Source organism: Necator americanus, chromosome IV (assembly GCF_031761385.1).
Source record: "Necator americanus strain Aroian chromosome IV, whole genome shotgun sequence".
In the NCBI taxonomy this organism is placed as follows: domain Eukaryota; kingdom Metazoa; phylum Nematoda; class Chromadorea; order Rhabditida; family Ancylostomatidae; genus Necator; species Necator americanus.
Genome location: NC_087374.1, coordinates 19,092,488 through 19,109,606, shown reverse-complemented (window position 1 = coordinate 19,109,606; position 17,119 = coordinate 19,092,488). Strand labels below are relative to the sequence as shown.

Here is a 17,119-nt window from a genome sequence, read left to right as displayed (position 1 = left end):
CGCATAATTATGGCTGCGTTCCCAAATTTTTCTTTTTCCAAAATATTGGAATTAAACATTGTAAGTTCAGTAATGGAGATGAGTTGGACGCTCATCTGACTAGGGTGCTATCTTTTCTAATCGAAATTTCTGCGCGAGCATGCTATAGCAGATCTGAGAGCACCGAAATTTCTGTTGAATAACAAAATATGTCTTAATGTTGCATTTGGAACATTTAAATAGAACAGAAGAAAATTTAACTACTTACTCTTAGCTATGTGTAAGGTAAGGTAATGTGCCTGTGAACAGGCAACAATCAATAATCTGCTTTAAGACAGTACATACTTCTGTTCTTACCATCTAACTTTACAATGGCTGTTGTATATCTTGTCACAAACATTGAGCTTTATTATAGTACTTTCCAAGCTGCTCTTTTAGTATTGTACGCAACTTCCCCAGCATCACAACTATCAACGCTGTTGCTACTAGTTCTTCATAAATCCAAATAAACAATATTCTCCAATAATTCGTTGAGTATACATATGATTCAGGCAGAGTGTATGAAAATACAACTGGAAAATTGGTTCCAGTATAAATGTATTTAAAGGAGGGTTTAAAAAGAGGGAACGAAGGAGAAAATGACGACGGATTGAATCAGGATAAGTGTCACAAGTACACAGTCTTTGACTTCTTAGGTCAGGTAAGGCTTTTGGTACAAAGCCGACAACAGCAGACAAAATATCAAAAAAAGGAAATCTTGCGGAAATTATTTAACGGTAGCTAGTAAGGTGAGTGAAACATGAAAGATGAAAAGTGAAAAAAATAAAAAAAAATACAAGAGAAATGTTTGCAAAACTTAGTATCTCGCTCAACTTTCACTCGTTATCGTCTACACAGTAACAAAACAGAATCAAAAACAACGCTTGAACACGAAGCTGGAATGCACGACACCTCGTTTCGATAGAAGAACATCAGAGAGACCATGCAGTTGAAGGACCGAACTTTACTTACAATCTGTCAACGATAAGTTTCTCATAGAGTTCTCGTGGTTAACGAGAGCTGCCACTAATCGCAACAATCTGCGAGGCAGCATCCGGCACAACAAGCTAGCAATGCGACGAGACAACATTTCCCCCCATCGCCAGAACGTCTTCGATTTTGGTCAACCATTCTGAATAAATGAAATAAGTAGTTTCGAACGTTGATCCGCACGAGAACTTTCAGAGCGGAGAACATTAATCATGCCTGCTTAGTGAAAGGTCGCATTTTTTTAATCGCAGTAGCATAATCTCTGTCAAATATGCAAAAGCTTTTTTTCCAATTCTCAACTTCGGAAACTTCAAGATTGCACCAGAAAAAAACCTACAGAAACTTTGGGCAAGGAGAAAAGTGTTGTTTGAGTGGCTGACCACATAAGCATTCTATACACAATTTAATCCATATCGAAGTGATAGAATAAAAGCTATTTAAAGGCATCACCCCACGAATCTGAGGTGGTACGGATTTCAGGTGGAGTATTTGTATACGGGATAGTAGATTATTTAGAGGGGGTGATTCCGTCCATTTCTTCCTAATTGCCGTAAAAAACGGCTCGGAAGATGCGGCGCCGCACAAGGCTAGTGCGCTCCATTTGAACTCCTTGTAGAAAATAGTGTGCCGGAACGCTCGAAGGCGTATCTTTCGGTCCATTTTCTACGGCAATTAGGAAGAAATGAACGGAATCACCCTCCTTCCCACAATCTACGACCTCGTATACGAATACTCCATCGGAAATCCGTACCACTCCAGATTCGTGGGGTGATGCCTTTAAGGTGAAGTTCAAGAAACACCCATTTTTACAGCGACTATGTCGAACTGTGTGGAAGCACTATATGATTAGATTTTCCTTGAAATTGTGCGCTTAGATCAAATAAAGAAAGTAAGTTTACGTTGAAAAGTGGTTTGCAAACTTGAAAACGACTAAAGCATGTTCCTCTCACACAATAAGTGGCAGCTTTCGCTATTAGAACTTCCCGAAGATTTCAAAGGAAGCCTAGACAACTCACGAATTGAAGAAAAATTAGATGTGCCTTAAAAGGGTTTGAGGCCCATCGCTCCAAAGGTTGCGGTGGTTTTGTTTTAGTTATATGAACTACGTGATGTGTTATCCGTTTTTCTTCATATCTCATCACATTTGAGGAGATTTGAAATGTAGAGCAGGCATAAATCGAAGACAAATTTTCCACTGCTAATATGTGCTTTGCGTATGTCTTCATGTCGTATTTTGCAATGAAGTTCAGCGAAAATACCATGATCAAGTAGTCTCTGTCAGACAGAACGTATCAATCAATAAAAACAAACAAGACTGCAACAGCATATCATGACGAACTAATAATAGCAATATGAAGTGAAGTGTAGACTCACACTACTTGAGGTTGTTGCGGATATGGCTGTCCATACGGTGGTTGAGGTTGTCCATAACTTTGTCCGGGATATCCTTGATTAGGGATCGGCTGCGTTGGATAGCCGTAATTCACTTGACCTGGTGGATAAGCATAGCCAGGTTGTTGATTGTAAACAGGTTGACCGTATTGTGGTGGAGGTGGGTAGGGCTGAAGTACAGAAATCGTTTGAAAAAAAAAGAAAACTGTATGTCTCCAGGAAATTCTAATCTGTGGCAAAAAACAGTGGAAACCATCCTGGAATTTATGCGAAAGTGGTTAATAACTACAAAATTCTCTTACAGGGTAGGGTGGGGCTCCTTCATAAGGTGGTGCAGACATCGTTAGATCGGTGTCGCTTAGACAGCGTTCCTTTTGTTACGCTCGGTTTGTTTGCTAGGCAACGAAATGTCGTCACGCAGATGAATAACTTATGAAGCTGGAAAACACTTTATCATATGTTTCCTTGCATCGCTTGTACGGAATCTCATGACAAAATAATCAGATTTAAATCACTGCCGATGTAGGATTGTTCACAAAGGATGGAAACAAACTTGTTATTCGAGACCAAATAGAAATAGACGAGGTGGAAATAGGCTTCAGTTCATTTTATCCAGCAGAAATAAAGTACTTCCAATCAAAGAAATCTACACTCTCACTCGTGCGATGACACATCGAAGGTGCCATGCTTCGACCGCGTGCTCATTCGATGAATGCTCGATGAATAATCCAGCTACGGTTTTTAAAAAAAAGTACAAGAGATAAAACTATGGCCTCATCAGCAGTACAACTTAAAGATTCTGCGTAACGTCTTATATATTTTGAATACTATATTTTATTTCAAAAAAGCTGACTCTACTGAGATAGTAGAAACAACGCTGTTGTGATCCTTCGGAATCAGGCAGTCGTCAACAATTTCCGAACAGTGGAGAAGTTGTTTACAAGCGAAACGCAAATTTTGCTGCAGAACTCGCCAAGCAAGTCTACCGCAATAGAAGGATATCTGTCTATCCACCTCTGCCAAATGGGAAAAGGTTCGAACTAAAAAACTTCACGGCAATTACTTACGAAGAGCAGGAAGTGTTGTTTTTTGTTCCCTGTGAGCATATTCATTTGAGGCATTAGGTCACAAGCAGTCTTTAAAAGATTCTTTTTGTAAAACTGACCAAATTTTGCTATATTTGATAAACTGAGTATAAGTGATGAATATTGCAATGGTTGTGCATTCTGACTAGAATTCTTTCATATTGTGGGATGGTAATTGATGTAATTCTGATAATTAACGTCATACAATACAATAAGTCAAATAAGCCACACACTGCTCTTAATATTCTGGCAAATGCAGGCAGATCCTTGCATGAAATAAGTGAATAAAAACACAGTACGCAGGCAGAAACACTTGTGTTTATCCAAGCGATCACGATGCACATTTGAATTGTAGCAGCGACTTCGAATGAAAGGGCCGTGAATTAGACCGAAAAAGTGACAGAATTGCAGCGGATGCGTCGCGGACGTCAAGGCTAACACAGGGCTTCTGCAGCACCTTAAATAGAGTGTATATAAACAAAATCTTCAGAGGAAGATTAGGTTATGTAAAGTTACGTAATGATGACGTGATCAGAAGTTCTTGGTGTAGTGCGGGAGCATACATTTCGTTTGTTGTTGTCCAGAAATAATTTTGGTTCGAGTCGGAATACTTTAGGAGATCTCCAACTCTGATCGGCAAAAAATGCAGTGTTTCGCAATTAATCAGTAGTGTTATTCCTTAAGTGGATTCCTGACGCCTACACTTTCAATCCAGATGGATTATCAGATTAAGAGATCAGCAGCACATGAAAGCGTCGAAGAAGAACTATTAGCTACTAGAACTACTAGCAAAACTAAACAAAAACAGAACCATATAGAAAATTCCCAAATTACCGAGCAATGTGGAAATATCCAACATAAAGCTTAAAGCTTATTTTATCGAAGTCTAAAAACATAGAACAACATATGGATCCAGGAGAGAGAAGTATATATATATATATATATATATATATATATATATATATATATATATATATATATATATATATATATATATATATATATAGTAAAAATGCAAAGATAAAAATAAAGATAAAGATGTGCAGATAAAAAGAAAGCATGGACGGGACGTCAGACGGCTTTTGATCCTCTCAGGGACATAGCCTTTTCTTTTAAAAAAATCTCAAAAATAAAAATCAAAAGCAGGAAAAAAGGTCATTTTGAATAGGCTTTTTCTTCTGAAAACGATAATGCAGCTACTCTGACGACATCCCGATATTTGGAGGTTCTTTCTTATATTCACAGAAGCTAACGGATATTTCTTTGAGCAAAAAGTGGTATGTGAAAACGTAAAGGGCACGTAAACATAGAACTTCGGAAATCCCATAATCTTGATTAGTGATCAAGATTATGGGATTTCCGAAGTGATGATCACTTGACAAGATAAATATTTCCAACAAAAACACCACATATTCATTGAGCTCAATCCCAGCATGTAAGCATGGAAGTACTAATAAGGCTACATTTAAATGAATAAGGCCCTATTGAGAAAGCTACATGTAAACAATGTGTCCGCAAGAAATTATTGTCGGCAGTTTTGAGGCGCCACTTCGATAACGCTATTGATTTTACTGATTGTCTTCTTTGGAGTTTCCTATCAACCGGTGATGTTATACAGATGCAGCTTTCACGGAGCAATTACGGTGACTAAGGCAACTACTCTATGAGTAGATGAGTGAATAGGTGAATGAATAGATGAGTGGGCGAATGAATGAATGAACGAATGGGCGACCGACCGAACGAGTGGTTAGGAAGCTATCGAGACAAGACCTACAATGAAAGTGATGAAAATGAGAAGGTGCCGATGACGCACGCTTGAGTGTAATCGATGCGATCCAAGCGAACAATTGTGAAGTGTACGTTGAGGAGGCGTGGCATAGGTCGGAAAATCGGTAGAAAACTAGATCTCTAACTCAATGTTTGGTTCTGCGCGGTGAAGTCGCACAAAGAACTCACGTGGCCCTCAGACTATCACATTCTGGGCCACTTGCTTGCATTGAGAAAAGGTCCGCGACAGAAATGACGGCTTTAAAACAACATATTTCCTGAAATGGAAGTAAATGCTATAGAAAATGACGGTGAAAGTTGAAAAATTACCCTAGCAGAACGATCAACAGCGAACAGCCTTGTGGCAAGCGTCGAATGCAATTGACAAACAAGCATGCAAACAAAGAATTTTACCGCTATTTAAGTCTTTCTTTAATGTCAGGACCAACTCCTGCTTCCAACAGCCTCAACAATTAAGCACCAGAGGCCTTCTCCACAAAAGAAGTCTGGGAAGAATATGATGGAATGCGGATCTCAGTCATTGTCTAATTCACGTTTCAGCCATATCTTTGTGAGAAGTGCAACTGATCCTGGCACAACAGCTTCGTAGGTTCTAACTGTAACCGTTGATCTCGTTTCTCCATTTATCTATGAACGTAAACGAAACCGAAGAGATCTCCATTAAAGAGATTTATGCACAGCTATAAAGCAATCGATAGACATCCATTGCAATTAACTCAAAAAGAAAAGAAAAACTGGTACAAAACACTCTAAGAAACATGTGTGGAAAAAATCCTCAAATTCCTGCTGAAGATGTTGGAGAAGAAAAAGATGGAAAAGGTTTGAGAAAACGCAACGAAGTTTTCCTCTAAAAACATGAAACCATGATGTGAAATTACGCAGCATGGTCTACTAGAAGGGTGAAATGGTTATGGAAAGAGTGAAAATAACTACAAATTATACACTACCCTAAGAAGAATGTGTGCAGCTGAACACCACGAACGCGGATACGATGAAAAGGGACACAACTCCAAAGTGGCTCAAACTGTATCATTGTTTCAAAAAGCATCCCTCTGTCGTCAATTTATTTGGATCGACGTCGTGAGGTTACGGAATTTCACGACACTCACTGTTAAGAAACAGTTCGTGTTCAATGCATGTGATTAGTTGGAAAGGCGAAAAGATAGAGAGGAAGAGTCGGGTAAAATCCTCCAGAAACTCGATGCAGTTGCGTAAGCCCCCGAAACGGAGCGGTCAAGCTAGCGGTTCTGATTGGGGTGTGACGCCAAGCTCCATCAGCGCTAGCTGCATGACATCTCCGTCGCATCACAGTCCGAGTCGCTCGCAGCCGCCAGTTCAACCGCGTTGCTTCGGGAGCAACCGCTTACGCACCTTCATCGAGCTTCGGGTAGTTCTGACCCAACTACAGTAGATTTGAGATTTCAGAGAACTAAGATCTAACTAAGATCTAGGAACTAAGATACAAGTTAAATCGTAGATGGGTATTTCTCGAGTTTCTATCGAACACACAAGGCACAAAGACATGCTAGTCCAGCAGCTAGACAACAGAGATTTCCCGCCGTTCCGGCCTCCTCATGGTGATGGCGGTGGTGGTGATGGCAGTCGTCCACTCTGTAATCATTCTCAATTATTGGCATATCATAAAAATAGTCCTTCTATTGGTCTGCGAGATGTGGTCCTCGTGTATTGATAGTGCCTCATCACGCAAGGAACGTTTCTCTGCTGCTTTTATTCCAAAAATCGTTACGATTGCAACTCACATGATAGTCTGCGGCTGTGTAGTATAGACTGCTTGTGGATATGTAGTGTACTGTACATGAGCTGTTGGATACGCCGTAGGCTGAGCGTAGCCTGTTTGAGGATATGGCTGCTGCGGGTAACCCGCTTGTGTAGGCTGTGGATACTGAAAAAAGATCCAGTTTTAGACTAGGAAAGATCCTTTCCTTCTTCCCTTTCTTCCCTCTGGTACTAAATTTTTGTAGGATAAAGCGACGTCATCGTAAAAATTGGCATGGGAATGAATACTTATAGTAATAGCAGACCTGCTTGTTATCTGCTGGATACGGTGGAGGTAGAACTGACATATTTTAAGGTATCTGCAAACAAGAAGTTGAATGTTAAATTCGTTCTAAACGGATGTAATGCTGTCTCCTAGAAAACATTGAGCAAATCAGAAAAAGAGCAGTCGACAAGCGCCGAGATCATTTTATACGACTTGCGCTATACGCAAGAGCAGATAAGGAGCGTATTGTGTACTGAATGAGTCAGTTTGAAAAAGATCACGTCATCAAAGACGGAACACTGGGTTCATTTCTAACTGGTAGACTATCGTTGTCCTATCATCCACTTTACGGTCAAGAATTTGTGGTTTACAAGCATTCACAATCATTTACAAGCATTAAATCAATCTTTTCGAGTCGAGAAATAAGTCGTGAGCACTTATTTCAGTGGAAGATGAAAATAAAGTGATGAATGTCCCAAAATGTAATGCAGATGTAATGCAGTAATTCGAAAGAGAATTTGTCACTCTACAAGAGTATGTCATTATAGTTTTCGAATTTTACTAATTTTTGTTTTTTTTCAGATAGCTTGGAGTGTCTGGCGATCAAAATGAAGCAACTTCAACATTTTGTTTCTCATTTAATCGGATGTTAATACCGCTGAAGCTGAAATTGCTCCTGTGTACTTAAAGGAGCAATGACTGAAGATAGCGCGCTATCATTCTTCTCCACGTATAGAACAATTTGAGGTTTTGATCTCGAGAACGATTCACACACCGGTCGACCCAACTGTTCTAGGTTGAAGGAAAATCACTTATTATTTTTTTCTGAAACTGCTGCAAAATGATCAGCAGTATTTTCCCCAGCGCTATTCTTCCCATCCTTTCCACAACTTCTTTCCGTGGTTCGATAGTGTTTCTATGCAGTTCACTGCTTTTTCCCATGTCTTCTCTTCCGTCCTTTCAGCAGCGAGCTTCAGATCTTTTTGACGCGCTTAGTTGCAAGAAAAAACTGGGAGACCTTCTTGTAGAGTGGAAAGCTCTCTCTTGTATTATTTCAGAAAGTTCTGTCAGTATTTCAGAGATGTCTTTTATTTCTGTGTGTATTTTTCATTTGGGGAATAAACTCTCAAAACTTATTCCTCAATTTTCCCCATTAGATATGTAGGTACGAGAAGAAAATATGTTTGCCTAAAGGAATATTATATACGTAAAAGTAGGGTTGGCAAGATATCCCGTCATTTATTAAAAATTTCTCTGATTTTCGGTTATGGGAATCTTAAATCAATCCCATGTTCCGATCACTTTTCTTAAGGCATAAATCAATACTTATCTCCATCACTGATAAACTCCACCTATAAAGAACATTTTTTTATAAGTTCCAAAGGCGTACGGGGATTATTCATTTTTTGATCTTCCAAATAGGTTATGCTGCATTTCCTTTCTCTTCTTCCTTCTTCCCTATATTTTTTTCTTGAAACCAAAAGTCAACAAGTTTGGTTACCTGATGTAGACTGAATTTGGGGCACCTTTATTTTTACTTTTTTGATTTTTTTAGCTTTACTCTACAGAAATCGGAGCAGTAAAACAATCGGTATCCTTCTATGCAGCTAATAACGTTGTTTTACCTATTTTCTCCTTGTGCTTTCGTTGCTGGTTCTAAACGCCGGCTTATTTGTAGATCGCAGCTAAAAGTGGCGGTAACAACACAGATTTCAGGTCAGGTCCGTCGAAAGCGAGCCAGGAAAAGTAGGACCTGAAATAAATGAACGGGTAGATCTTCCAAGCAGATCTTATACTCTAGAATAGTTACCAAGGAGAAAAAGTAACTGAGAAGAGGGGCACTCTAAGAAGTGCTCTAATCACTACCTAAGCAGATCTCTTGAGGTATGACCCAATAAACATGGTTGGTATATTTAGTAATTACATTAACCGGCATAATTAACAAGTGTAATCTTAATTGGGGAATTATCTTTTTTTGACAAAATTCTTCGAAGTATGTTACTATGCCTAGTTTTGGAAGCCTAGCAGCTAAAAAAGAACAATTCAAAACTCGATGTGGCTTCCTATTGATTAGAGGTTAATCGCGAGATTTTTTTTTCGGAAATCGCAGTATATACAGTGAATGGAGGCCGTATACTGCCTCCATTCATTTTCACAACGGTTAAAATGGCTGTTGCGAACTTGCTGACTCTTCGTGATTTCACCTCGATTGCTATACGGTTGGAGCTTGCATCGAAGTCGAAGGAAGAATTTGACGAATGACTTGCTGGTTGCGGATTTCTACAGAAGAGCCGTGGCGACACAGCAAGTGAATTCGAACGGTGGAGATGAGCACGAGAAGTTCAAATGGCTGCGAACCCGACCATACCTCCTCTCGATGCTCTTCGCTGCTGTGTAGCGGCTAGGAACATGGTGAAAGACTTGCTGGCACCACCCTTCGCCGCAGTTTGCGACGGTGCCAACTCGGTTCCAACTGGTGCCTCAACCGCGCCGTTTTGAGCGCGTACCCGAATGCGCCGCAACTACACTCGTCATTCATCTCATCTTTACCCGACTATCACTTTGATCACCTTGACTTCACCTTGACTCCCGTTGATCTTCGAACTGGTCGAGCGGACGCCAGTAATTCTTCCATTTGTCCCGATCGCGTACCAGAGTAGCCCAGTGGTTCCTCCTTTCGCGTGGGACACGAAGAGCTTCATATTTTTCTTTGAAGGGCTTCGTGAAGAAATCTGACCATCGGGTCAGGGGTCTTCCTGTAGTGCGCTTAATATCGCGGGGAACCCAGTCGCTCACGGCTCTGGTCCAACGGTTGTCATTAAAGCGCATCACGTGTCCGGCCCACCTTATTTTACTTTTCTTGGGAAACGCGGCGGCGTCTCTAATCTTCGATCGCTGGCGTAGGAGAGAACTTCGAATCCAGTCCCTCACTTGCGTGAAACGGGATACTCCCAGCATCACTCTCCCAATTGCGCGTTCAATGACGCTCACCGCGTTTTCTTCGTGCCTGCGAAATGCCCAGGTTTCCGAAGCATAGGTCAAAGCAGGAAGTACGGTGGTGTTGAAGAGGTGAGCACGGAGCAGGGTGTTCCTGGTCTTCTTCACTACATCCTCGATGCTCTTGTACGCTCCCCAAGCCTCTCGTCTCCTCCTGCCCAGCTCGGGGGTCAGGTCGTTCATCATGTTCAGTTCCCGACGCAGATAAACGTAGCTGATGCATTCGGATATGTTCGTTCCGTTGAGCGTGAATGGGGCATCCGAGACCCATCCGTTCCGCATGAACATCGTCTTTTGTAGATTCAGCTGAAGACCGATGCATCCACATGTTTCGTCGAATTCGGTCAGCATTCGTTCCGCTTGCCTCAGTACGATGTCATCAGCAAAGCGCAAATGGTGTAGCTGCCGACCATCAACCTTCACTCCCATGTCGTCCCATTCCAACTTTCGCAATGCGTTCTCGAGGGTGGCTGTAAATATTTTGGGTGAAATTGTATCACCCTGTCGGACCTCCCCTCTTCACGTCAATGATGATGTTCTTGTAGAATGGCGAAATTCCGATCGTGAAGTTACTGTACAACTCTCGAAGAACCTTTATGTACTGAGTAGGGACGCCTTGGTTCTCCAAGGCTTCCACGACCGCTTCCGTCTCAACTGAGTCGAAGGCCTTCTTCAAGTCGATGAATGTGAGACAAAGCGGCATCTTGTACTCTCGCGATACCTCGATGAGTTTGATGAGTTTCGAAACAGTGTGAATGTGGTCAATCGTGCTGAATCATTTTCGAAACCCTGCTTGCTCGCATGGCTGTCCTTAATCCAAGACTTTTTCAATCCTATTAAAGATCACTCTTGTAAAGAGCTTGTAGATGACGGGCAGAGGCAGATTGGACGATAGTTGCCGATGTCATGTGGATCTCCCTTTTTATACAACAACACGGTCTTGCTGGTCTTCCACTGTTTAGGAACTTTGTATTCCGACAGATAACGTGTAAAGAACCTCGCCAGGGTGCTGATGAGTACTGGCGGAAGGCTCTTAAGGTGTTCTGGTCTTATCTCTCTGTATTTGGCGGCTTTCTCTGCTCTCCTTGTGAAGGAAAATCTTCCTCGGAGGAGGCGATGTTTAGTAATTGCTACAATTAGACCCTATTAGTGGCGGGCCTCACGAGATCTTAGGTAACGACAGAAGCTCTTTTCGAAGAGCCCTCCACCAACTCCTTTTTCCTCGTTGTCTGAATTCGGGTTCTTTTTATCGTGAAGGGGCGGTGCAGCGCAATTGGTAGGAGGTGCAGCTGTGGCTGCAGCATGATCGATCGGACGTTCGGTCCCGCTCTAATCCCAACTAACCCTTTCATCCCTCCGGGGTCGAAGGAGCAAACTTGTCAGGGAGCATAACCTGGTACTTGATACATCTGAATCGTTTGAGGTTTAGCAGCGGCTAGCCCCGCTGCTAAACCTCAAACGATTCAGAACTGAAGTGAACACGGTGACGCACCCAAGCGGGCTGATTAACACCCTCTATTCCTCTATTACAGACACTCTATTCCTTAAGCCTTCGTCGCGAGCATCTTGGTTGGCAATTCCACCCTGCAATGGAGCTAGTTTTACAAGCTCTCATTCTAGTTGGATTGCTTGTCCGGTTGTATTTAGATGCAGCGTATCACGATTTTGACGAAGTGTGGAACCCATAGCGAAAGCGCAGAGTTCGGGTAGAAGATTGCGGAATCTAGCGTGGTTCCGCTCATCTTTTCCTAATCGTCGTGAAAGCGGCGTCTCTCACACCCTTCTTCACGCCGATTACCCTCGTGCACGCTCCGCACTAAAGTGCGAGCCGTCGAAGATCACTGATGTCTTCTCATCAGCCTGTCTAAGTGAAACCAATGAACAAGCTTCTGGGGGGACTGGAACGTGTACATAGAAGAGCTTTACAACGTACCTCGTAAGAAATAAAGCGATTCCCATCTAGTTTTTTTTACGACGATTAGAGAAAGATAAGCAGGAGCACACTGGGTTCCACAATCTACTACCCGAACTCTACTCTTCGCTACGGGTTCTGCACCATGCACCAAAATCCTGATACAGCCCTTCAACCCTTCAATTTTTCATAATGGCAACTATTTTTGCTGTTTGTCAACTTAGTTAGCGCTCTGCAGCAGAAACGTTACCAGCACTTAATCTCTCATCGGTGACTACTTCCTTTTAGCATCAACCGACTATTGACTTCTCGACATGATAGAGTATTTTAAAAACAAGGGAGCTTATTCTTTTCATATCTTTTCTTTCATGACAAAGCTGTGTAGAAGTTAGCACCCATACTTATCCATGCGACAGGGGTGGGCATTCGATTGGGGCAGGGAGTAAAGGGGAAGAGTGTGCGTATTAGGCAAAGCGAGTGTGACATACTGCGGATGTGTTACGGTCTTCCTGAGCAAGTTTGTATACTAGCGGATTTAAGATACAGAATCTATGGGGCGATTTCCTACACTGTTTATGCTTGTTATTCTTATCTGTTTTTTTTTTCTGAACGTCAGTCTTAATCCCTGAATTTTGAGCGGTTTCTTATTTCTTGCGTCGACATCTGACTATAGGGAAATTGTGTCACCGAAAAATTGTGTCGATTAAACCTGAGGAAAAGGTTCTGTTCTTCGGTTTTTCAGTTCGCCTAAATTAGGAGTTAGATTAACCTAATAGGCTTTCAAACATAACTTTCAAAGAAAACTATTAATACTAGTAGGCTATTAATATAACTTTCAAAGAAAACTCGACTCATTTGCTGATTCACACAAACGCTTGTCTTCACTGAACGCTTGAACTATTTGAATATTTTATATCGATTGAGTAGGACTGCACTTAACGTTACATTAAATCGATTCATTTTTGTACATACCCAGAAGTGTTCAGTGTTTCAGTGTTCATCCATAAATTAATCGTAATAAGTTGTAGAAACCTTAATTCCTTCGTTTGCACGACTGTTGCATCCTCATCTCTTCAAAATTCGTAAACGCCCTTTCCTTCGAGGGAAAAGAAACATCTTCTCGAAATCTTTATTAGTAGTTCCTTAGAAAAGTAGGTTACACTTCGGAACAGTGTATGACACTTGTTGTGTTCTTTATCCTGTCATCCTCCAAAAATCACTAACGTTTCAAAGATCAGTCACTGACACCGGAGATTGTGTGAACGTGGAGAAAATTGGGGAATAAATATTTTATTAGTGCGAGTAACATACTCGAAAACAACAAATTTTACATACAAAAAAGAAAGGAAACACAACAAAACTGAAACCGTTAAGTTATCAGTGCTTGCGCAACGTAGCCTATGTAATGTACGCTACGCACACACATTCACACCCGTGGAACTAGACGAAAGTTGATAGCGGTGCATTGTACAGCGTATTTGCTGTCTAGTTATTCCTATATAACGATATGCTGTAATTTACAGCTCGTCTTTCGTCTCTTCTCCTGCACCTGCCCCCGCGCCAGCTCCGGCATCCTTGTACAGTTTGCTGGTAATTGGTGTGACTTTGCTCTCGAGTTCCTAAAAAAAACGAATTCAGAAAGGAAAGTCAAATATTGACAATGATTAAAATCTAACTATGAGTAGATATATGCTACCAATGAAAACCAAAAAATAATAGTAATAACCAAACCAATGATAAGTGACATGATTGTAATTACGGTGACCTTTAACATCCAATTAGCAAAAACCTAACCTTCTTCTGTTCTTTGAGTTCATCAGTGGTGGCCTCACGATTGCTCTCGAGCCACTTGATCGTCTCATCGACGGCCTCCTCAAGAGTCTTCTTGTCTTCCTCTTCCAATTTGCCACCCAGTTTTTCCTTATCTCCAATCTGGTTCTTCAGCGAGTATGCATACGACTCCAGCTCATTTCTCGCCTCCACTTGTTCCTTGACCTTCTTGTCGTCTTCAGCAAACTTCTCTGCGTCATTAATCATTCGTTCAATGTCTTCAGGACTGAGACGGTTCTGATCGTTCGTAATAGTGATTTTGTTCTTGTTTCCCGTTCCCTTGTCTTCGGCTGTTACGTGAAGGATACCGTTCACGTCAATTTCGAACGTGACCTACAACAATGTTATCAATTACAAGCAATTAGAACTCAGAGGAATTCCCATAAATAATGTCACCTCAATCTGCGGCACTCCTCGTGGGGCAGGTGGAATGTTGGTAAGGTCGAACTTGCCGAGTTCGTGATTGTCTTTTGTCATTGGACGCTCTCCTTCAAATACCTGCAAACAAATGTAGTCTAGATAGTAATCTTTTCCGAAAGATCTGCAAATACAAACTTAATTTTAAAAACATACCTGAATTGTGACAGTTGGCTGGTTATCAGCAGCAGTAGAGAAGATCTGCGACTTCTTCGTCGGAATAACTGTATTACGGGTGATCAGCTTCGTCATCACACCTCCAACAGTCTCAATACCGAGCGTAAGTGGGTTCACATCGAGAAGTACAATGTCTCCGGTATTCTCTTCACCGCTGATCACTCCAGCCTGGACGGCAGCTCCATAGGCGACAGCTTCGTCGGGGTTGATACCACGGGAAGGTTCCTTTCCGTTGAAGAAATCCTTGATGAGTTGCTGGACCTTTGGGATACGGGTGGATCCGCCGACAAGTACGATTTCGTGGACTTGGTCTTTTTTGAGATCTGAATCCTCCAATACTTTTTGTACGGGCTTCAGGGTAGCACGGAACAAGTCCATGTTGAGTTCCTCGAATTTGGCTCTTGTAAGAGTCTCAGAGAAGTCTTCGCCATCGATAATCGATTCGACTTCGACCTTGATTTGGTGTTGAGTAGACAGGGCTCTCTTAGCCTTCTCTACTTCACGACGTAGCTTCTGTACAGAACGCTTGTCCTTGCGGAGATCTTTGCCAGTTTTCTTTTTGTACAGCTTGATGAAGTACTCCATGACTCTCTGGTCAAAGTCTTCTCCTCCAAGGTGAGTGTCTCCGTTAGTGGCCAACACTTCGAACACACCGTTATCGATGGTAAGCATGGAGACATCAAAGGTACCACCTCCAAGATCGAATACGAGGATATTACGTTCACCTTCCTTCTTGTCAAGACCGTATGCGATGGCAGCTGCTGTTGGTTCATTGATGATTCGAACAACGTTTAATCCAGCAATGGTTCCCGCATCCTTAGTAGCTTGACGCTGGGCATCGTTGAAGTAGGCAGGCACGGTGACTACAGCGTGCTTCACTTCCTTTCCAAGGTAGGACTCTGCGATTTCTTTCATCTTGCCGAGAACCATCGCAGAAATCTCTTCAGGAGTGAACTGTTTTTTGTCCTTGCCGACATTCAAAGAAACATGGGGTTTGTTGTTCTTGTCAACGATCTGAAATCCATAGAGTTCTTTTTCTTCCTAATGTCTAGGGTATAAGTTATTTTTGCTTGATTTCCTTGACAATATAACACAAAGAAAGCAGAAACTGTGGACAGAAGTTCCACGTCTAGAGGTACTAAAGTTATTGCCGTCTCGGAAGCAACTTATGGAACAAGTAATGACATACCTTGAATGGCCACAACTTAATGTCGTCCTGAACAGTCTTGTCGTTGTAGTCACGTCCGATTAAACGTTTTGCATCGAATACGGTATTTTCAGGGTTAATAGTCAACTGATTTTTGGCAGCATCACCGATCAAACGCTCTCCAGTGTCACCAGAGAAAGCAACGTACGACGGAGTGATACGGTTTCCTGAAGAATAAAAAGGATTGAGAAAGCCGACCGATTTTCAGTGAGTTTTTTTTTTTCTCGTGCAACAATTACACCTCCAAAAAGTAGCAGGGAAAATGGCACCAGTTAAAAATGCAAAATTCTAGAAACTTTCGGTTTGAATATAGGTTACTCTGCAGTAGCGTAAAAGTAGGAGGACTTGTCTAAAAGATCTCAGAGGAAGTAATGTTAGGTTATACACGAAATGAAAAAAGTTGTTGGTGGAGCCATCAAATCAAACCAGCTTTGGGGAGTATAATGAGACTGTTATAAGGATTATCTAACCTTGATCGTTGGCGATAATTTCCACACGCCCGTTCTTGTACACTCCTACGCAGGAATATGTGGTTCCCAGATCAATACCGATGATCGTTCCGTATTTGGTTTCCTACAAAATGCAAACTCTTGACAAATAAATGCAGACATTCCTAACGAAACTCACTTTCTTGTCATCTTTCTCTTCAGTGTATACGCCGACAGTGAGAAGGGCCACAAAAGCCGTAAAGAATAACGTCCTCATGTTAATTTGTGGTAGTTTTTAGATATACAGAGATGATTCGGGTTTCTGGAATGTTCGGTACTTAGGATGGATGACGACAACAACTCGAAGCAAATGCGAATGGAAAGAAAGAGTGTGCGAGTGAAGATCGAGCGAGCTTAAATAGGCACAAGCAGCTCGACACGCTAGTCGACGTGGCCTAAGGACGACGTGTACAAACAACCGACCAGAAGAGATTTAAAGGCTGCAAATAGAACCAGGACGGAAGGAAGATCAAAGGTATGGTCAGACCAACGGCAGATGATGTCAAGCGAGTACACTGGAAAAACCCGAGAGAGTAGAATACGTGACAGCGATCCGTTGGGTACGTTTAAATACAACTATGCCTCGTCAGCGGTGCAATGCTGACGACGTGTCACGCCCACACCCACTATGCTGACGAGGCATAGCACAATTGAGTGCTCCAGTCGTGATTCCCCGCCCTACAGCGATAAGTAGCGACAGGTTCCCAGCCGTGTTGATCGATTGTTGGTGGTTTTTGGGGGTGTCCGATAGGTAATGTTTCACTTGCAGAGGCTGCGACCATTCTCGTTACTTCTGAAACAATGTTAGTGATGCAC

The 17,119-nt window shown here is 41.9% G+C and overlaps 5 protein-coding genes across 6 annotated transcripts; all 5 read right to left on the bottom strand.

The window, feature by feature from the left end:
* Positions 1-1,044: 1,044 nt before the first annotated feature.
* RB195_001897 (uncharacterized protein) lies at positions 1,045-2,741 on the bottom strand (the record flags this gene model as incomplete). The annotated part of the gene is made up of 3 exons (XM_013435203.2): positions 1,045-1,150; positions 2,383-2,570; positions 2,703-2,741. The coding sequence occupies 3 exons, from the start codon at positions 2,739-2,741 to the stop codon at positions 1,045-1,047; spliced, it is 333 nt and encodes a 110-aa protein (XP_013290657.2).
* A 4,028-nt stretch (positions 2,742-6,769) lies between these two features.
* Positions 6,770-7,357, bottom strand: RB195_001896 (uncharacterized protein; the record flags this gene model as incomplete). Its single annotated transcript, XM_013435201.2, has 3 exons — positions 6,770-6,884; positions 7,034-7,176; positions 7,316-7,357. 3 exons carry the CDS (start codon positions 7,355-7,357, stop codon positions 6,770-6,772), a joined length of 300 nt encoding a protein of 99 aa, XP_013290655.2.
* A 2,495-nt stretch (positions 7,358-9,852) lies between these two features.
* Positions 9,853-10,701, bottom strand: RB195_001895 (uncharacterized protein; the record flags this gene model as incomplete). Its single annotated transcript, XM_064198880.1, has 1 exon — positions 9,853-10,701. The coding sequence occupies one exon, from the start codon at positions 10,699-10,701 to the stop codon at positions 9,853-9,855; it is 849 nt and encodes a 282-aa protein (XP_064054761.1).
* Positions 9,853-16,520, bottom strand: RB195_001893 (uncharacterized protein; the record flags this gene model as incomplete). 2 transcript variants are annotated; one of them, XM_064198878.1, is made up of 9 exons in its annotated part: positions 9,853-10,742; positions 10,846-11,042; positions 13,706-13,803; positions 13,979-14,347; positions 14,411-14,512; positions 14,588-15,622; positions 15,798-15,982; positions 16,286-16,388; positions 16,443-16,520. In XM_064198878.1, the coding sequence occupies 9 exons, from the start codon at positions 16,518-16,520 to the stop codon at positions 9,853-9,855; spliced, it is 3,057 nt and encodes a 1,018-aa protein (XP_064054758.1). The 2 variants fall into 2 exon arrangements, with proteins under 2 accessions (XP_064054758.1, XP_064054759.1); XM_064198877.1 differs by lacking the exons at positions 9,853-10,742; positions 10,846-11,042 and having other exon boundaries at positions 13,702-13,803.
* Positions 10,769-10,975, bottom strand: RB195_001894 (uncharacterized protein; the record flags this gene model as incomplete). Its single annotated transcript, XM_064198879.1, has 1 exon — positions 10,769-10,975. The coding sequence occupies one exon, from the start codon at positions 10,973-10,975 to the stop codon at positions 10,769-10,771; it is 207 nt and encodes a 68-aa protein (XP_064054760.1).
* Positions 16,521-17,119: the final 599 nt, after the last annotated feature.